Here is a 20,413-nt window from a genome sequence, read left to right as displayed (position 1 = left end):
AAACACTTCTGAACCCTTCCTTTGGCATTGGATATAATTTTAGTGCTTCTCAGCCTTTTTCACCTGGAATGCTAAAACAAACACACTTGCCGTGATCCAGTCATTCCTCATCATCTTCTGGTGACAGGAGAGCTTGAAATTCAGCTCCCAACATGACATGAAGATGAGCTTGTGGTGGGACAGCATGGTTTGGTTGGAGAGGATTAGGGGAAGGCAACTCCCTCTGGATAGGGAGTTGGTGGGAAAGCCCTAAGTATGGAGGGAGAGCTTGAAACTGGGGCCATTTCTCTCATTTTGTGTTTAAATTTGCCTTGATCCCAGCTGGGGATCTGTGACCCCATGATCAACTCATGTACCCAGTCAGGAAAACAGGAACAAGGGACTGGTGGGAGTTTGTGGGTCACCAGGTGCCTTCATAAATATATGAGTAATTGGAAGCTAAACACCTAAAAACTAAATTTCATATCCTTACTCCTTTACTGCTTAGAAAACCTTTTCTGACTTCTAGTTGGAATTACCTTGTGGCCAATTTATTAGTGCCTACTCATTTGCCTCTTTCCCTGGTATTTAGCCCCTTCTTTCCTTGTTCTGTCCCTCTAACCATTCCCCATGGAAAATTAAATGCTTTGCAGCCCCTGTACTTAAACGAGCCACACGTGTTTAGCTGCCTCTTGCAACGTCACGTTGTTTCTCACGTCCTCATAAACCCTTTTTTTATCTATTCCAGGCCAAATTTGTGCCTCAAATGACTTGAATTTCTACGAGTGACTGGGCTGTTGTACACTAGACCACATAGGAGAGGGTCTTACTGATGCCTCCTCAGGCTGGCACGAGCTTTTCCCATCCTCACTTGGACCCAGCCATGGGCACGAGCGCTGGGATGGGGATGCGAGGGAGAAGCCTGGAAGGATGGGGCTGCGTGGGAGCGTGGCTGGATCCATGAACAGCACATCTGTGAGTCACAGCGAAGGCAGACACTCTTCATTTAGCATATTCCAGATGGGATGCAGCGAGACACAACTGTGGGCAAGAGCATCTCTTGGGAAGCCCATCTCCAGGAATGTCCCTTGGGGGGTAACGAGATCCTCGCCGTTGAACCACGTTTTGCAGGGGGCAAAGGGGTTTGTCCTCAGTTAAAACACCCCTTTCCGTGGAGTTTTCTGGGAGTGCACCCTGGAACTTCACCTCCCTGAGCCCTGAACATGCTGTGTTTCACTGCTGGGTGGCACATAAAACACTGCAGCACCAGCTGCTGACGGGTTGTGCAGCAAATGTCTGGTGGCCCCGGATCCGTCTGGGGCTGGATATCAGGTACATGTACACACATGCCCACTCCCTCCCCAGCCACGGAGTGGAAAATACCAGCATTCCAGGCTTATGTGATTTGGGAGGAGGTCAACGGCTCTGCTATTTATATCCAGTTATTTGGGGACTTTGCAGCTGCATTTGGACTGGAGACTCCCTGTGGGGGAGAGAAAGAATTAAATTAAATTACCTTAAAAATCTCGAGCGCAGCAAGGACAGCAAACATTTCTGCGTGGTGTTTGTGCTTGGAGTGACACAAAAACTGGCCCTCTGGTGCTGCTGTTCCTCATCCCACGGCTTCCCAGTTCCAATCTGTGCCAGCCACCACATCCAAGAGCCCAGGCACAGGCTCAGCACTGCCTGTGAAGTAGGAAGCACTGCAGGTAACTCCTAACACCACGCTGTTCCCCCAGGCACTATGGAATTAGAAGCACGTGGCTATTTCTTACCTTTCACCGTCTCATCAGCCAGAAAATGCTCCTAAAAAAACTGCTCAGAAAGCAAAATTTTACAGTACTTTGAACGTGCTTTTCAGAGCCCCTCCTGCCTCGCTCAAACCAGATGCCTCAAGTCAATGAGAGCTTTTCACAAGTTAAGGAGAAATTTTCACTGTCCAAAGCCCTGCTCTGAGCTTCTACAGAGAGAACAAGATGTTGGGGAAGCTCCAGCACTCTGTGCCAAAAGGCAGCCCTGCAGTCTTGAGAACCAGCAGGTGTCAAGCCCAGATTTCAAGCGCTCCGTAACAAAAACACTTAAGTTCCAGTTTTAGTAAAATCTAGATGCCCAGAAGCATCATTTATTGCAAATCAGTTAACCAAAAAAAATACATCATTTTTGCAAACTACAACTTTGCATGTAGATAGCTTTATTACAGAAGATATCTTTTCTTAAACTACACTCTAGTTTATAAAACATAGGAAGGTTCAACACCACGTGATGTTTTTATCACTCATATTAGGCGTGTCACAATAACAATGGTCTGAAATGTTAACTAAGATGAGTGCTCAGCAAGGCGCTGGGCCTTGAGAAATATCCATTTTATTTGGTGTTCTAATAAAAAGGAATGAGGAAAAGGAACCCTTTTCTTAGGTTTTCTTGATTAACTGCTCTCTATCTGCCTGTCCCATACACATCTCTAGTCTTAGGGTGTCTGCTTGCCTTCGCACCCGAGTGAGTGATATTCCAACACCTCTATAAGGTGATATATTTATGATATATTTAAGACTTGCTCATTTTAGATTTTTGAAACAAAATCCACCTTTTCTTTAAAAAAAAAAAAAAAAAGATATTTACAAACATTAAATCTGCCACAGGCTTATACTATATTTTACATGATACACAGAAAGAGTGTACACCAATATAAAAAAAGATGCATCACTCCAGGCTAACGTTACAGAACAAAATGTTAAGGTTTCACAGCACAGGCTCAGCTGTGCTGTCCTTCGCCCTCCAGTTTTAGCCAGTCCAGCATCCCACTAAAACCAGCAGCAGTGGCACTGCCAGAGGAGCTGGATCCGGGCGAGCACGTGGTGGTGGCAGTGTTATAATGCTTTGTAATCTCACTCAGGGTGTCTGCATTAATAGACACGCCCTCTTTAAAATAGGCAGGCCATCCTTAAAATAAGGATGTGGTTTACAAAGTTTATATTGGCATTTATTTCTTAAACAGTTACTCAAAGGCAAACAAGAAAAAAAAACAACAACGAAACAAACCAAAACCAGTAAAGATATTCAAAGTAAAATTAAGTGTCCTTTGTGTATATACTCCACAGTTAATGGGCTTGCTCTCTTGGAAGTTTGGCAAATACACTTCTTTTTGATGGGGGACAGTATTCATGTTTTGTAGTTGGGTTTTTTTTTAGCTTAGAACCTGTTCTTACAGGTCTATAATCCTGATTTTCTTTCCTTTTTTTTTTTTAGATCATAAAAATCATTTAAATATATATATTTTTATATATATATATAAAAACAAGAGAGAACAAAAATTTCTATTATCAAGGCAAATGTACAACTATATAATACTGAAATTTAAACAAAGATTCGTGACTGGTACCATAAAATGTCCTCTCATATAATAGCAAAGGAAACATTTTAAAGTACATTTAAAAAAATTTGTTGATACTTAATTTCCCCCCCCCAAGGAGTGGTATTTTTAGTCAATTTTTAATTCCCCTTTTCTTTCTCACCTCTCTTTCTGAGTTGAAAGAGAAAAAAAATAAATTAATGGCATTTCAGAATCACAAATTGCTGCTTATAGCTTTACATAAACATTTCCTCTCAAATCAAACACAATGAACCCCCCCAAACAAAAGAGAACATCCTATAAAAACCTAATTTGTCCATTTCTTGAAACACAACTGGTGTCCCACATTGAGTTCTTAACAATAGAACATATAAATAAAAAAGGCAGTGTTTTCATGTAAAGTAAAAAGTACATAAATAAATACTAAAAAAAAAAAAAAGGAATTAAATGTGTCTTTTTCTTTTTTTTTCCTTTTTTTTTTTTATAAAAACATCTTTAAAAAGGATCCTTTAATAAAAGCATCCAAGGTCCTTTTAAAAAAAAAGATCTCCCTCGAGCTTCTGACTCTCACTGAGCACCAGTGTCTCTAAAACACCTTGTTTTTACTTGAAGGCTTCGGGGATGTGTCCCATCTGTGACTGCATACTCGTGGGAGGGCTGGAGATGCCCTCGGACCAGTCGGACACGTTGGAATGAGGAGACGAGCTGGACCACTGGTCCGGTGACTCCGGTGACGGCGTTAGGAAAGGGTGGTCGGGCACCTGGAGCTGGTGGCTGGGGGTGTTGTCCAAGGGGGAGGAATAACTGTGCTGGGAAGGCGGGGTTAGGAACTGCGTGGTGGTCATGGGCTGGGCGAGGGAGGACGGCAGGGAGGTGGGCAGCATCTGGGAATCCTGGGGCAGGATGGTGTGCACTGCCATGCTGCTGCTGCTCACCGGCTGCATGTCGGGCTGGCTCAGCTCCGTACCAAGGAAATTCTGGCCCATGTGGCCGCTCCCGTTGGAGCCGGGGTTGTGGTGCTGCTGTGGCTGCTGCGGCGGCGGCGGCTGCTGGGGCTGCTGTGGCTGCTGCTGCGGCTGCAGGTTCTGCTGCTGGAGCTGCTGCTGCTGCATCTGCTGGAGCTGCTGGCTCTGCATCAGGTGGGGCTGGGATGCCAGCCGGGTGTTGGGCATGGCCTGGTAGCTCATCATCTGCGACAAGCTGGTGGTGGGCAGGCCGTTGTGCAGCGAGGTCATCATGCCGTGCTGCAGGTTTTGGGGCTGCTGGTGCGCCCCGGGCTGGATGTTGCCTCTCAGAGGGTTGTACTGGCTCTGGACCATCCCGTTCTGCAGCCTGGTGAGCCAGTCACACTGCCCGTTCAGCCCGGCCGCCCCGCCGACGGAGAAGCTCATCGGGGCGTTGCTCATCACTGTGCTGGGGCTGGACACAGGCAGGTGGGAGAGGCGCGGCGGCACCGAATCAAAGGCCATCCTGCTGGAGCTTCCCATGGCCATATCCTGCTTCCCCGCCATGTTGAGGTGGTTGATGCTCATGTGGGCATCCGGCATGCCCGGCAGATGATTCAGGGGCATGGAAGGGGACTGCTGAAACGGGGAAGTCATCAGCGGAGGAGAGGCCACATCTGAGAGATACCCATGGGGCGACTCCAGGGAGTCCACTGGGGACAACACGCTGGAGTTGTCAAGCAGGCATCCTTTTCCATCCTGGGATTTTTTCCTCCGGGCTTTGAGGTCTTTGGCATCCTTGCCGTTGCAGCTCAGGCCCTTGGTGCTCGGCTTCCTGGCCTTCTTGCCCTGGACGGCGGGTTTGAGGTTGCCGATGTAGCTGTTGGGGGAGCAGAGCGGGGGGGACAGGGTGGGTGCTCCCAGGGGGCCGTTGTGCAGTGGTGGGCTCCTCACCAGGTTGTACTCGTCCAGCAGCCTCACGATGTCGTGGTGCATGCGCTCCTGGGCGATGTCCCGCGGCAGGCGGTCCATGTGGTCCGTGATGTCCCGGTTGGCAAAGTGGTCCAGCAGGACCTTGGCGGTTTCGTAACTCCCTTCTCTGGCTGCGAGGAACAGTGGGGTCTCCTCCTGGAAGCCCAGCAAAAAGATGGTTAGGGTTGAGTTCACAGATTCTCCTGGTTAGCACTGCCCTGAGCTCCACGCCCAACACCATGTCGTCCACAATCATCTGTCTGGTGAGATTTTGCTGCTGCTTTTTCCTACCCTCCTGACCAGAGCCTGGCCTTCTACTGATATCAAACCAGGAACCCTACGAGTGACCCTGAACATGCTGGAGATGGCCACAAAAACACTGTACCAAACTGCCCACCAAGCACTGCGTGGCCCCTCAACATCAACCACAGGACCAAATCCCCCAGTGCCCCTTTGAGCTAATTCCAACAACTTCATTCACAGCAGAACAATCAAATCAGAGTCTCAGTGCCAGACATTTCTCTGGCAAAAATTGCTCTTTAACAGACTACCCACATGGTTCTTTCCTTGCATATGTCAGCCTAGGAGACATTACCTTATTGTTCTGCATGTCCTTATTGGCACCATTCTTCAGAAGGACCACTGCAGCTTCAACATTATTCACAGCAGCTGCCCAGTGCAGGGCTGACTTGCCTGGAGAGGAAGACCACGAAATGCAACACACATTAGTGAGCGGTAAGAGCAACAGCAAGAGCAAACAGCCCTTTCCTTCCACATGTGAGGGAGCCTGTGTTTTAGTTGCCTCAGTACCTAGATCATCCACGGCGTTGACGTCTGCGTGGCAGTTGATGAGGTCGTCCAGCATTCCCTCCACAGCCAAGCGAGCAGCCAGGATCAGAGGAGTGGTCCCATCGTGCATCCGGGCATCAAGGTCTGTTGCCCTGTTCCTAATCAGGATCTGCCACAAAAAGGGACAAAGGGCAAGAAACACAAATGTTAGGAGGGACAGACAGCAGGCACTCCAGGTGTCCGGGTCACAGGACCTGCAATGCCCTTTCCAGAGGTTGGGCCCTCCAGTCCCTACTCCCACTCCAGGGATGCTGCTGTGGGGGTTGCTGCTTTGCTGTGCCCCAAGACAACAAACGCATCCATTTTTACAACTTTCACCCCCCACCTTGCCCAGGTTGGAGCTGGACACCCTGCAATGATCTCAGGTGTGACCGACTCAACACAACAGCACCTGAAAACCCCGAGACCGGTGGCCAAGGGATCCATTACCTGGAAGACTCCTTGGGCATCGGCCGAGACGGCGGCGTGGAGGGGCGTCCGGCCCATGTTGTCCTGGATGTTGGCATCGGCGCTGGCCTCCAGCAGGCGCTTGGCAGCGTCGGAGCGGGAGTACCTGGCGGCCAGGTGCAGCGCCGTCTCGCCCGTGCGGTCCGTCTGGTTGTGCAGGCTGGCGCCTTGGTAAATGAAATCCGAGATGACAGCGGGAGCATCGTCTTCCTCCTCACTGTTGCCAGTCTCCAGCCCTCCTCCGCTGCACGAGGCGATCATGAGGGGGGTGAAGCCGTCTGAAAGCACAGGGGAACCCCGTGAAAAAAAAGGCTTTTTACCCTTCTGTAATGCGGGCGGCTCAGCGAGATGCTCTGTCTGTGATAGATGCTTATTCTCGTGGGTGCAGCAAGGCTGTGTTCCTGACTGGTTCTAAACATCAAACACGAATATCCTTCCTCTGATATGGATCTGAAATTCCTTAGTGGTATCTCATCACTCGCTGCTTTTCCTATTTCATCTGCTGGCTTGCAGACTGCACCATGGAAGGTGCAGTTTATAAGGAAGGCTGCTCAAATCAAATTGAGTATGGTAAATAAATCTTCACTATTTCAGAGGGCAGTTTCACAGATGTAGGGAAGACCAAATGTTTGTAACAATTTAAAAGCTATTAATATAGTTAAAAACCTGAAAAAAGACTGAAATGTGCAGATTGGTGGGAGGGGAGAAATCTACAAGTGGCACAGAGATAACCTGGGTGATTTAATAGGCACTTTCTCTGTATTCTCTGATTTCCACCTCAGTGATTAAACAAAAGAGCTCTAATGGAAAGCAAAATGTGATAAGGTCTATCTCTACATCATGCACAACAGCAACTGTGTGATGCAGAACACGTAGCAGTGACTCTGTACTAACAAGAGGCAGGTAGGGCTGTCTGGGGCTGCTCCTCTGCAAGGGGCGAGGGAAGGTTTGAGATGAGCTGACAACCAGTGCAGAAGTGAAAGGGGTTCCACCTTACCCGGCCCTCTGACGTTGACATCCATGCAGTCGGCATCGATTTCCCCCTGTGGAGGAGTAGGGGCCATGGAGGAGATGCGCAGGTCAGCGGCATCCAGGTGCTGCTGGGTCCACTGCCTGTGATCCGTCTGGTCGTCCGTGTCCGGCAGCATCGCCTGCTCCTCGAACTGAGGAACCACAGCAGGGAATAAGGGTGTGAGGAGGGGGCTGAGCTCCAGCCTGGGGAGCTCTGTGAGTCTCCAAGGTGTGTTTGTCACAGGCAAAGGAGCTGAGAGCAGCAATGCACAGCACCCCTGAGGGTCCCTCTGCTCCCCGGTTTCCCGCAGCGCTCTGCTCCCTCCGTGACTAACCCAGCAGTGACTGCCTGCAGCACGGAAAGGGAATGTGGCAGAGGGCTTACCCTGAACTTCTTGGTGTCCTCCTCGTCACCCCACTCATTTTGGTTGTCATCCATCAGCGTGCCGTCCGAAGCATTTTTGAGGGGTCTTTAAAAATAAAACCATACAAAAAGTTACCTCCTCTGCAGGAACTGTCCCTGAGTGCCTGTGTCCATGTGCATGCAAGAACTGAAAGAAGAATCAAGCAGGCAATTTCCAGGAGGTTCCCCTCAGATTGCCTTTCATTTTTTACCAAGTGCAAACAGATCACGAAGCATTTAAAACCCTCCTCCATACGGGAACACTGTTTTCCCCATGCAGGACTTTAAGAACCCTGATTTTTCTCCTCCCTACTACAACAACATGAGGACAAAACTCCGATGGGCTCTTTCAGAAGAGCCCCGAGCAGACCCACTGTGTTTAACGTGTCAGCAAGCAAATTACTCACTTCAGTCCAACAGAGTCCTCCCCAAGTGGTTCTCGCCGCTTCTTCTTGCTCGACTCTGTCACTTTGAAGCCTTCTGGGAACCAAAGCTGCCCATGCTCCCTGCGCCGCTTGCGAGACACCAGCACTCCCAGTCCAATGAAAGCAAGCAAGACCAGTGCAGCCACCACCACGTACATAGGATACAGCTGGGAGTTGGTCGCGGGCTCAGCCGTTTCACCTACAAAACAGTGGGGCACAAAGAGATGCTGAGACATTAAGCTGCATAGCAAACCAGGGACAGAGTGGAAATGAAGGAAAATTAGTTAATAGAGGTACCTAAGTCTGATCTAAATCAGCCACCCCCCCCTCCCCAAAATAAGGTCATTTTATACGCTATTAATCAGAATTGCAAACTATCGGCAAATTCTCGGCTGCACAAGCCAGCCTGCACCAGGAGACAGCTTCACTTTTTTCTCCTTTAAGGAAAAGGATTAGCAAACTTCAAATCATTGCGCTTGCATTGAGCTGTTAAGACAAAAGGATTTAGGGGGGATTTTCAAGATACAAACTTCAACTCCTTGCATGTCACTGATTGATTGGGGCTGCTTGGGTTTTCTTTTTCTTTTCTTTTTTTTTTTTTAATAACTTTTGGAGTGATAATGATTTTGAAATAAAACCCAGACTAAAAAAAAACACTAAACTGGTTTTGCTTTATTTTTTAAGGAAAGACTTCCAGAAAAAGAGATGTGAGGTTTATTAAAACCAGACTGTGTTCAAACGCAGCCATCTGACAGATAACTAAACCCAGGTAAGGATGGAAAGTTTTGGTTCTTTCTCTTCCCCAGCTGACAAGCTGTACTTACTTTTAACAGCTTCTATTTTGTAGGGTATGTTCAGGTTGCCAAGGGAGGCCAAGGCACCCAGGAATGCTGCCACATCAGTTGCACTCTGGAAGCACTGGGAAGACGACTGGATGCACTGGCGGTTATCAATTTCCAAGTAAACGATGGATCTGTGGGAGAGAAAAGTCGATAAGGAACAGGGAGCGATGACCACACTGAGAAGACACAAGAGCCCCATCTCCCTTCCCTCTTTAACCCCCCATCAGTGGGAATTAGAAGGTGGGAACCCATCTCCTTGCTTTCCTGTGGCCCAAAGCTTGCAGCTCCCACTCATGTCCTATTGGATTTGCCTCAATAAATACTGTGAAATCCAAATCTTTATCTACAGGAATGGAAGGAAGTCTCCACTTCACAATGTTTTAAAATTACCTAGACACTACAGTATCTTAAATAATGCTGTTTGGGAGCCCTCAGATCTTCTCACATCAGTTTTGCTGCTATAACTCCTTTGCTTTCAGTGGTTTTTGATTAAGCCCACGGAGAGGGAGCAGGTTGGATCTATATGTTTACACCAAAGATCTCCAAACACAGTTTGCAGTAATTGAGTTTTACAACAAAGCTCTAGAAAGCATTTCCCAGGGAGAAACTGAGGCTTAACTTAATGACTTCCTGAAGTCAGACAGTCGGTCAGGCCAACCTCTGCTTCCAGGTCCCACCCAGCCCAGCCCCGGCTCCCAACAATACACAGGACTCCTTCAATCGTGAGAGTCGGCGCAGCATTGTATCAGGGACTCCTGAATGATCCCTCGATTTTCCCACATGGGAGCAAAATCTGGTTTCTGTTCACACAGAAAGCAACTTCCACATACAATTATCTGGCCTACATCCTTCCCTTTATAGCGTGTTACTATTATGAACACAGAAAACAAGTGCTGCTCGGTGAGGAAAGGATCCCACCGGTCCCCCTTACCCTCTGATGTCCATCTGATCGAGCTCCCTCTTCTGCCTCCTGCCAGCCCTGGAGTAGAGGCTGCTCTTCACTTTGTTGATGACAGCACTGGACATATCTGACCAGTCCTCTGTGGACCTCTTGATGTAGTGTTTTTTCAGCTCCTCCTCATTGCCATAATATGGAAAGATCATATACTCTCCCTTGGGGTTCTTCTTGAAGACCACATTGGTGTGCAGCACTCGGCTCAGCTCCCTCAGGAAGTTGAAGGAGTTGTTCTTCAGGTTCTCTGGGGTGATGAGGACCACCACCACGAGTGTGCCATCTGCCAGCTTCTCTGGCATGTTGTTTGCACAGTCCAGACCATCCCATTCGCACTCAAAGTTGTTGCAGCCCTGGTCGCAGTGGCCATCTGAGAAGTGATCTTTGCAGTACTGGTCATACAGAGGGCTGGGAGGAAGAAGAAGAAGAAAGGCAGGAGAATGAATTAGACCAAGTACTGCACATATCACCCATCTGCTCAGAAAAGCAGTGGTGGTCCACAGGGACCTCGCTTCTGTATAAATATTCTTCACCCTGAAGGACACCAAACCAGTTTACCCAGAAAGCATTCACCTCTGCAGGTGAGATGGCAGCTGTTAAATTATAAATTGAGATTTAGATGCCAGAAAAAAGGAGAAATTACTGTGACTCAGAGAAGCCATGGGGACACAGAATAGTTACTCAGACCAGAGTTGGTCCAGGAATCTGGGATTAAGTTCATGCTGTTGCCAAAGACAATGTTTGGGAAATGCTTGGATGTTAACATCATCATCTTTCCTGGCTGCTCTTCCATCTGGGGTCTCCCTGCCCTGAAACTCACTGTGCTACTGCTGTGAGTTGGAGAATTCACTTCTATGGAGTGATACAGGCAAGGACAGGGAAGCCATCTGGAATGAGCCAAACCCAGAGAACTTCTAAGTGGATATAAATTCAGCGAGACCACAGGGAAGTGTGGTTGCTTGCTCAAAGGCAGCAGAACAGAACGCAGAGAATGAACACAGGTCTGCATCTAGGAGCTTTAGCAGATGCAAGCAGAAAATACCTCCAGGTGATCAGCACATCAGGAGGTCTTGTCTATAAAACAAGCGGGTCAGCGAGCAAGTCACTTACTTGCACTGCCCCTCGTATTTCTGGCAGTCAAATCCATCGTAGAGGCAGCCAGCGTTATTGCACTGGGAATCACACTTGCCATCGTTGAAATACTTCCAGCACTGCAGGGACTGGGAGCAGTTCTTCCAGGGATCGTTGAAATTGAGGGAGCAGTCGCCCCCATCCCAGCCACAGGCGTGGTTGTTGCACTTCCCGTCGCAGATCTTGTTGCCGGCGTACCCCGCGCAGACCGCGATCTCGCACTTCTCCTCGATTTTGGGCGGGATGATGTCCTGCCCGATCCCCCCCTGGAAATCGAAGTCGAGGATGTGGCAGTTGAGGCCGTTGAAGTTGGCGGGGCAGTTGCAGCGGTAGTAGGGGGAGGCGTCGCCGAAGAACTCGCAGGTGCCCCCGTTGTAGCAGGGGTTGGACATGCAGGGGCTGCTGGCCGGGTACTGGCACTCGGGGCCCGTGAAGGCCGGCGCGCACATGCACTTGGAGCTCTTGTGCATGGAGATGCAGGTGCCGCCGTTCAGGCAGTGCAGGTTCCCACACGTGCGGGAGTCGTTCTCGCAGGTGGCGCCCACGAATCCCTGGGCAGGGGAGAGCAAGGAGGGAGTCAGAATCACTGATGCTGTCCTACGAGCAGCCTAACCCACGTGTGTGTTCTGGGAAACCCAGGGAATCAAGGCATGGCTCTGGTGCATCCTCTAAAACTAGTGATGAGTAAGAATAATCTAGAATGTAAACCCTGAGAATCCCCTTAAAATAAAGTGAGGTCTTCTCCATAGCTACCTGCTCCACTTTTGGGTGGTGCAAATAACAGTCAGCTAGGAAGAGCCAGTCCTACAGAGCTGTGCATGGTACCTGCAGGCCACCTTCTCTCTGACCCTATCACAGTGTCCTTGCAAGCACACGGGATGTGCAAATACAGACACACGTCCTGCCCGTGAGCACCCACAGCAAAGCATCCTCCCCTGGCTATTCCAGCTGGGGAAGCCTCAGGGGCTAAACTGGCCCCTTGATCACCCCTTGATCACGGGGCTGGCTTGCAGGGCCTGTACAAGATGCCATGCTCAGAGCTGGAGAGGAACAGGTACCTACCGGGGGGCACTTGCAGATGAAGCCACGGCCAGTGTTGCTGGCAACAGCACACGTCCCACCATTTCTGCAGGGTTTGCCTTTACACCCGTCCACCACCGTGTCACAGCGACGGCCTGCGAGGGAGAGGAGTGTGTGAGGAGCAGAGGAAGGCGTGGGGATGCCTGGGGGGCTGCAGGGCTGGGCTCTGGGAAGGGGGGGGGCACGGTGCTCACCTGCATAGCCAGGTCTGCACTCGCATTTGTAGTCGTTGACCCGCTGCACACAGTTCTGGGTGCCGCGGGCGTCGCAGGGGTTGGACAGGCACTCATTGACGTCTCCCTCGCAGCGCTCCCCTACAAAGCCAGGGGGGCAGATGCAGCTGTAGCCCCCTACCCGATCCTTGCACTTGCCATTGTTAAAGCACTTGGGCCCCAGGGTGACAGGATCAAAGAAAGGGCTGCAGTCATCCACATTGATCTCACAGTGCACCCCTAGAGAGATGGGGGAACAACCCACACAGCTCATCAAACAGTGCCGGGGTGCCCGGTGGTCCCGTGTGCGAGCCTTCCCTGCGGAGGGGCTGAGTCTGACCACGGCAGTGGCAGCCTGAGCCCCAGCTCGGGCAGGGGGGACGCGGCACCGCGCGGCCAAGGCCGAGGCTGCGTGGCCTTGATGGGTAAAGCCCGCGAGCAAACACCAACCTCCACCGCTGCGCCTGCTGCTGCTAACCCCAGCAGCTAATGAGCAGAATCCAAGGATATCTGCACTCAGCCCACTAATGCCCCAGCCTGGGGAGTTAATTTACCTTGGGTTCCTCTGGGGCAGGAGCATTTGTAGGTATTGATGAGATCGATGCAGGTTCCTCCGTTCTGGCACGGGTGGGACAAGCACTCATTGATCTCCTCTGAGCAGTTAACTCCATGATAACCAGCCACACACTGCAAGGAGGGAAGAGGGGAACTATCAGAGAGGTTCCCTCAATTCCCAAATGGCTGCAGGAGCACAGCCAGCACCCCAGCCTCCAACTTGGTGAAGGGGCACAGCACCAGCCTGAAGCCAGGGCAGCTACTTGGGCAGCAGAAAGGCAGTAACTGGGAATTTTTCCCTGGGCATCACTGCCCCCCATGACACTCACCTCGCAGGAATAGCCTCCCAGGTAGTCTGTGCAGGTGGCTCCGTTCTGGCAGGGGTTGGGGGAGCACTCATCCACCTGCTCCTCGCAGTAGCTGCCGGTGTAGCCGGCCTGGCAGCGGCAGAAGTGAGTGTTGCCAGTGTCTACACAGAGCCCCGAGTTCCTGCAGAGATGTGCTACATCGATACCTGTCAGGGAGAGCAGAGTGAGATGCAGGGACCTTGGTGACACACACACACCCCACAAGGCCACATCCTGGCCACCACGCATCCCACCAGGAACCACAGCCAGGACTGCAGCCTAGGGTGGTGCATGTTACAGCAACCCTTGAGATCACTCTGGTTGTGCCAAAGATCCCCACCAAGAGAACTGACCCCAGCCCGGCCCTGTGAGTCCATACACACAGCAGGGACATACCTTGCTGCTTGGCAGCCACCTCACAGGAGACACTGGGGACGTCGCAGTAGAGCCCTGTCCACCCGCTGTTGCACTCACAGCGGTACAGGTTGTTGGTCTGCCAGCACTTGCCTCCGTTTTTGCAGGGAGAGGAGTCACACCAGCGTACCAGGTTCTGGGGGAGCAGAACAAGAGATGAGGGTCAGGACCCAGCAGGGCTTCTGCAGGAGTGGGGACGGCGGTGACCTCCAAATCCCCAGGGCAGCATGCAGAGGTGGGCACTGCCCAAGGTTCCTCTACCTGGCAGTTGAGCCCGGTGTATCCCTGGGGACAAGTGCACTTGTACGTCCCGTAGCTGTCCTGACACGTGCCCCCATTCAGGCACGGCTTGGAGTCACACTCATTGATGTTGTGCTCGCAGTAGCTGCCCGTGAAGCCGGGCAGACAAACGCAGGTGAAGGTGTTGATGCCATCCACGCAGGTCCCACCATTGAAGCAGGAGCTGGGAACACAGACATCACATCCCAGTGAGTTACCACTGGTTAATCTCCATGCCAAAGCCCCCACCCACCAGCCCAGGGCTATGGGGCAGCACGGGGACCTCAGCCCTTGCCCCAGCCATGGCAGGGCTGTACCTCTCCGTGCAGTCGGGTGTGTTGTTCTCGCAGTGGATGCCGCTGAAGCCGGAGGGGCAGGTGCAGGTGTAGCTGTTGACGCAGTCAGTGCAGTTGGCCCCGTTCTTGCAGGGGTTGCTGGCGCACTCATTGATGTCCTCCTCGCACTTGGGCCCACGGAAACCAGCCAGGCACTCGCAGAAGAACGTGCCAATGCCATCGGAGCAGGAGCCACCGTTGTGGCACGGGTCTGGAGAAGGAGGGATGTGCATGTGAAGATGAGATGGGTCTAGGCACAGTACAGAAGCCCAGCCCAGGAGATGCCTCACAGCACTGTCCCCACACACATTCCATGGATGCATGGAGGGATGGGACTGAGCCCATGCACTGGGCAGAAGCTAAACCAGCCCCACCAGGAGATTAAACACAAGGAGGGCACATGAGACACATTATCCCCCAGTCTCCTTCCTCCTGCTCCCATCTGGCCTTAGACTGACATGGCTTGTCCAGGATGTGTTTGAGGTGGCCCAAAAGCCTCAGCAGGGCTCACAGCCCAGCCCAGGCTGCAGTGGCAGCCCACGCACAGGGAGGAAAATCCCAACACCAGGAAGGGGGATGAAGCTGATGGCTCAGGGCTGAGCTGAGCATGGCCCATGGGGCAGGCCCTGCTCTTACTGGGCTTGCAGTCGTCGATGTCGGTGTCGCAGTTGCGGCCGGAGAAGCCGGTCCTGCAGGCACAGCGGTAGCTCCCGTTGGTGTTCTGGCACGTGGCCCCATTTCGGCAGGGGCTCTTCACACACTCATTGATGTCAATCTCACAGGTCTGACCTGGGGACAGAGCAGGACAAGGGCCGTGTGGGCTGGAGGTGCTGGTGAAAGCCCCGGGGACGACAATGATGTCTTGGGCACCACTCACACTGGGGACAGAAGCCCTTCCAGCAAACCACCCTCACCAAGGGGTGCAGGCAGTGGCTGCCTGGCTGAGCCATGGGGCAGGTCAGCACCCTCCCCAAAGCCTGGCACCATGCAGGGCTGCTCCCTGGCCATGCCCCCACCCCTCTGCCTTTCCCTCCCTGAGGGGAGCAGGGTGTGCTGAACCCCCAAACGGTCCATGCCCATACCTTGCCAGCCAGGGGGGCAACTGCAGGAGAAGCTCTTGTAATCTTCCGACTCCCGGCACTCGCCACCGTTCTTGCAGGGGCTGCCAGCGCAGGGGGCCAGCACGTCCTCACAGGTGGCTCCTGCACAGGCACAAGAAGCCACTGACACCCCCTCCAAAACAATGTGTGGCCCAAGATCCCGCTAGTCCTGTCCCCCGCCCTGGGCTGCTGCCAGCTCTGGGGGAGGCTCTGGGCTTCCCCACCACCCCAGGGCAGCCTAGCTGGGACTGTCTCCTCCATCCCTGGTCGCCCATGACCCCACGTCCCCCACGAACCCTTTAAACCCTGGCAATCTGGGCTGCATTAAAGCACTGCACACTTCCTTTGGCAGGGAAGTGCTGCTCGGGGTGTCTTTCCCCCCTTGCACTCCCTCCCCCCTGCCCCTCTCCACTGCTTTTCCTGTTTACGTCCAGCCAGGGGACACGTTCCCTCCGAACCCTTATCTTCCCTGTCAGCCAGTATCTCCTGAACTGGCCTTTTGCTATTTTCCAGAGCCTTCCCCTCCCCGCCTGCCCAGTCCCCGTCCTCCCCCAGGGGTTTCTATGGCCACTGCCGAGGGCAGGAAACGGCTCATGGCTTCCTGCAATTGTGCACCGGCTGCGCCGCTCTGCGCGAGCGGAAGCGGGAGGCCGGCAAACAGGAATCGGCTCAGCAGAATCCCCCGGCCCCTCGGCCTCGGCTCGCTCCCTCCAGCACGAGCAGAGCATCGTGGCTGGACAGCGGGGCCACTGGCACTGCTGACCCCCTTGGGCGGTGGGGTGTGAGCGGGGCGGCCGCCGGGCGCTGCCGCCCCTTGAGCCACCACCACCCTGGTGCCCTCCAGAAGGAGGAGGAGGAGGAGGAGGATAAGGAGGGAGGAAGCTGTTTCTGGCAGCTTCCCAAAGCTCCTGCAAGTTTCCTCCAGCTGCGCTGTGGAGAGGGGAGGTGGAGCCGTGGCTGTGGGCAGCCCCATGGCAGGGCAGTGCAAGGGAAGCCGCTGTGCTTGGTGCTGGTTTGTTGCACGTTCAGAGGAACCAGTTTGGTGTCACACGTGGAGCAGAAGCCCCACGGAGCCACAGTGGGGCAGGGGGTGCTCCCCTCACCTGTGTAGGGCAGGAGGCAGTTGCAGGTGTAGCCAGCGACGTCGTCGATGCACGTGCCCTGGTTCAGGCATGGGTTGGAAGCACATTCGTTGATATTGGTCTGGCAGTTGGGGCCTGTTTTAAGAAAAATAGATAAAACCAGCTGTGATAGAGCAGCATGTGCTGGTGGGAGGGGGCTGAGAGTACAGTGGGGACGTGGTGACAATGGTAACAGCCCACTCATTGCTCTGGAAAAGCCTCCTGTGCTCAGCTCCAGCCAGGAGTGCCCAAACTTCGCTGAAGGTCCCCAGGCTGGCTGCACTGCCACAGCTCCCTGACAGACCTGGGGCTCCACCGTCCCCACAGTGAGGCCTCCAGCCCACCCAGCATCATGGGAATGCCCACTCACAGCTCTCTCCCAGACCCCGGTGCAGGGGGGACAGGGTAGCATCCCTGGCTGCACCCCTAGAATCATGGAATCATAGAATTGTTAGGGCTGGAAAAGCCTTCTAAGACTACTGAGTCCAACCAGCACCACAATGTTCATCACTAAACCATGTCCCCAGGTGAACACTTCCAGTGATGGCAACTCCATCACTTCCCTGCCTGGTCACCATTTCCCAAGCAGAACTTTTCCCAAATATCCAATCTAACCCCCCTCTTACCACTGAAGCCCTCCCTGCAGGTGCAGATGTAGCCGCTGGTCATGTCCTTGCAGGTGCCACCGTTCATGCAGGGATTGGATTCACACTCGTTGTTGTTAATGTCGCAGTTGGTCCCACTCCAGCCTGGGTCACAGTCACACTTGTAGCTTTGGGGAAAAATTGGGGTATAAAGATCTGGTTCTCCAGGCTACACCAGCCATCATTTACCCAGCAAATCCTGGCCCCTAATCGTGCCACTGCAGGAAAAAATCCGACAGCGCTGGCACAGAGCATGGACAAGCACTGACTTGGGGGACAGATGCTCGCCCTCCTCTAACTCCAACTTTGCTACCCCAGCAGCCCCTGTGCCTTCCAACCTACCCATTCAATCCATCATGGCATTTCCCATGGATGCAGGGGTTGCTGTTGCACTCGTTCACTTCGGACAGGCACTTGGGGTCGTGGAAGCCCTCGGGGCAGAGGCAGGTGAAGCCATTGATGCCATCCTTGCATGTGCCCCCGTTGTGGCAGGGGTTGCTGGCACACTCATCAATGTTGATGTTGCACATGCGCCCTGGGAAAGGGGGAGTGAGGAAAAGTTACCCCACGGGATGCACAGCATGGCAGGGGGGTGCATTCTGCCTCACCTTGGATCTCAGATCTCTGGACACACGAGGAGGAGAGTGGGCTGCCCTGCAGGGAGGGTGACTTCACACCCTGCATTGCCTGCCCGGCTTAATTAAACGTGACTGGGAAGAGGCCGTGCCCTGGGCTCGTTTGGTCCAGGAGGGAATACTGAAGGGGGGCAGTTTCAGCCTGTAACCCTACCTGCCATGGCTGACAAAGCCAGGCTTTATTTCGGCTCCCAGCAGGCCCGAGGACAAGGGGCCGTGCGGGCGGGGAGCGGCGGGGGCTGCTCCCATCAAAGCCCTCCACCATTTGCAGCAGCGATCAAACAAACCAGTCGGACAAGGCAGCAACCTGATACCCATGGGAGTGGGCGCAGCGGGAGTCGAATTCGCGGCACCAGACACCCCTTTGATTTCAGCCTGAGCCAGGGTCACCCTCCCGAACAAGCAGGAGCGCTGGAGGGTGCAAAACCTCCGGCGAGTGGGATGGCAGCCTCCCTCCTCCTTATTGCACCCCCCCTCCTGGTGACATGGGGCACCAGAAGCTGCAGGTCCCCAGGGTGTGGCGGTGGCTGCCATGCCCTGCTCTCACCTGTGTACCCCGGCTCGCAGGTGCACTCGTAGCCGTTGATCTTGTCGATGCACTTGCCGTAGTCACAGGGGCTGCTGGCGCAGTCATCCAGGTTGATCTCACAGTTCGGTCCTGGGGAGGAGAGGGGTGTTGTTAGGGAGTCCCAGGCTCTGCTGACATGGCAAAATGAAGCCCCCTGGCACCAACTGCTGCCGCCGCTCCACAACAAAGCACCTCCTCCATAAGCAGCTCCCCGGCTCCCAGCTGGGGTGCGGTTCCCGACGGATCCGGGCACCAAACCGGGAAAACTCGCCCTCACCCAGGATGCCCCGGGCCAGCCCCAGCACCAGGGCGGCTGCTGTCGGCGGCTCAGGGCCAACCTGCCCTGGGATGGGGATGGGACTGGGATGCTGCACCGGCACAGCCGACCCGTGTGGAGCCCCAGGGGTTCCCTCCCGCTCACCCGTGGTCCCTTTGAGGCAGATGCAGTTGTAGGCGTTGTTCCTGTCCTGGCAGGTCCCCCCATTTTTGCAGGGCTGGCTCTGGCACTCGTTGATGTTGATGTCGCAGCGGTGGCCCGTGTAGCCAGGCTGGCAGAGGCAGGTGAAGGAGGCGATGCCGTCCTTGCAGGTCCCGTAGTGACACGGGTCGGGGTCACACTCATCGATGTCGATCTCGCAGTGAGCGCCCGTGAAACCTGCCACCAGTGGGAGGGACACAGGGTGAGGATGGGGGACACGAGGTGAGGATGAGGGATGCTCCTTCCCACCCTGGCCATGTGTGAGGCAGTGCCCTGGGATGACTTTACCTGCCCACCTGCCCTGCTGTGAGCCCCAGGACCCCCGGGAGTGGGGTGCAGGCAGGGAGCACCCTGACACGCCGGTCAGACAAGCTGGGGGGCTTTGTTCTGGGGTGCACAATGACCTGCATTAAGCCTTCTCGGCTCAGGAGCGGGGCCCCGCGCTCGCCCGCGGCTCGTCCCAGAGCGCATGGGGGGGGCCGGCCGCAGGCACCCCCGAATAATAACCCCCCCGGCAGATCCTATTCTCCTGGCCGGCTCCCTCCCCGCCGGGTTTGGGGGTGGAGAGCCGAGGACAAAGTACAGCTTTGACTAGACCCCGCCAAGCCCACATAGCAGCTTTTCATCGGGGCTTGGCATTAGCAAGACACTAATTAGAGGCCATTCAGCTGGAAGATTTCTGGCGGGAGCTGCTCCACAAAAGAGCCACTGTTTGCCACCAGGGCTCAAGTCATCATTTTGTGCAACTGCTCCTTGGGTTTCGGTCGGCGAGCCCCCACGGCCCTGCACCTTGCGTCCCCATAGAGGCAGCTTTATTCCTTCCTTCCTGCCTTCCCCCTCGCTGCCGCCCGCCGCCGAGGCGGGAGCACGGCGGGACGGCTGCTGCGGGGCCACACCTCACGAGTGCTGGGCTCTTACACCTGGCTCTGGGGCTCCACTCACTCCAATGACACCTGGGATAGGGCCAGTCCTGCCCCGCGGGAGTCACATCAGCAGGGACCGACCCCACTGATGGAAGGTCTGGGGACAACCCCCACAGAAGGTGCTTGGAGAGGAGGGCACTTAATAATTCATCAGTGTGGTTTTACGGCACATCACAGGGAAGAAGGTGGCTTGTTCCTGCCCAGTGGGGCGGGACCCCCGGAGCCCCCCAGGATGCAGGATCCCCTCACCTTCAGTGCACTCGCAGCTGTAGGTGTTGGGGCCGTCCACGCACTTGGCGCCGTTCTTGCAGGGGGTGCTGGCACACTCGTCGATGTCGAATTGGCACAGGTGCCCGTTGAAGCCTGGAACAGAGGGAGAAGGAATGGAGGGAGAAGGAATGGAGGGAGAAGGAATGGA

The 20,413-nt window shown here is 53.9% G+C and overlaps 1 protein-coding gene across 1 annotated transcript in view; it reads right to left on the bottom strand.

Moving 5' to 3' along the window:
• Positions 1-2,068: 2,068 nt before the first annotated feature.
• Positions 2,069-20,413, bottom strand: part of NOTCH1 (notch receptor 1) — a 43,808-nt gene continuing 25,463 nt past the window's right edge. The window contains exons 10-34 of the mRNA XM_027687799.1: positions 20,245-20,358; positions 19,016-19,249; positions 18,574-18,684; positions 17,734-17,926; positions 17,374-17,519; positions 16,730-16,843; positions 15,609-15,728; positions 15,163-15,315; positions 14,509-14,737; positions 14,174-14,375; positions 13,895-14,048; positions 13,481-13,665; positions 13,151-13,283; positions 12,579-12,836; positions 12,367-12,479; positions 11,284-11,855; positions 10,153-10,581; positions 9,204-9,352; positions 8,362-8,578; positions 7,937-8,021; positions 7,538-7,703; positions 6,523-6,818; positions 6,055-6,202; positions 5,840-5,937; positions 2,069-5,400 (exon numbers count right to left, since the gene is read on the bottom strand). Coding sequence (XP_027543600.1) covers positions 3,931-5,400; positions 5,840-5,937; positions 6,055-6,202; positions 6,523-6,818; positions 7,538-7,703; positions 7,937-8,021; positions 8,362-8,578; positions 9,204-9,352; positions 10,153-10,581; positions 11,284-11,855; positions 12,367-12,479; positions 12,579-12,836; positions 13,151-13,283; positions 13,481-13,665; positions 13,895-14,048; positions 14,174-14,375; positions 14,509-14,737; positions 15,163-15,315; positions 15,609-15,728; positions 16,730-16,843; positions 17,374-17,519; positions 17,734-17,926; positions 18,574-18,684; positions 19,016-19,249; positions 20,245-20,358 — 6,089 coding nt within the window. The 3' untranslated portion in view covers positions 2,069-3,930. The remainder of the gene's footprint in view (positions 5,401-5,839; positions 5,938-6,054; positions 6,203-6,522; positions 6,819-7,537; positions 7,704-7,936; positions 8,022-8,361; positions 8,579-9,203; positions 9,353-10,152; positions 10,582-11,283; positions 11,856-12,366; positions 12,480-12,578; positions 12,837-13,150; positions 13,284-13,480; positions 13,666-13,894; positions 14,049-14,173; positions 14,376-14,508; positions 14,738-15,162; positions 15,316-15,608; positions 15,729-16,729; positions 16,844-17,373; positions 17,520-17,733; positions 17,927-18,573; positions 18,685-19,015; positions 19,250-20,244; positions 20,359-20,413) is intronic.

The sequence above is a fragment of the Neopelma chrysocephalum genome, unplaced genomic scaffold (genome assembly GCF_003984885.1).
Source record: "Neopelma chrysocephalum unplaced genomic scaffold, ASM398488v2 Primary Assembly neopelma1_74, whole genome shotgun sequence".
In the NCBI taxonomy this organism is placed as follows: Eukaryota; Metazoa; Chordata; class Aves; order Passeriformes; family Pipridae; genus Neopelma; species Neopelma chrysocephalum.
The sequence above is the reverse complement of the archived record's forward strand: the minus strand, read 5'-3'. Positions and strand labels throughout refer to the sequence as shown.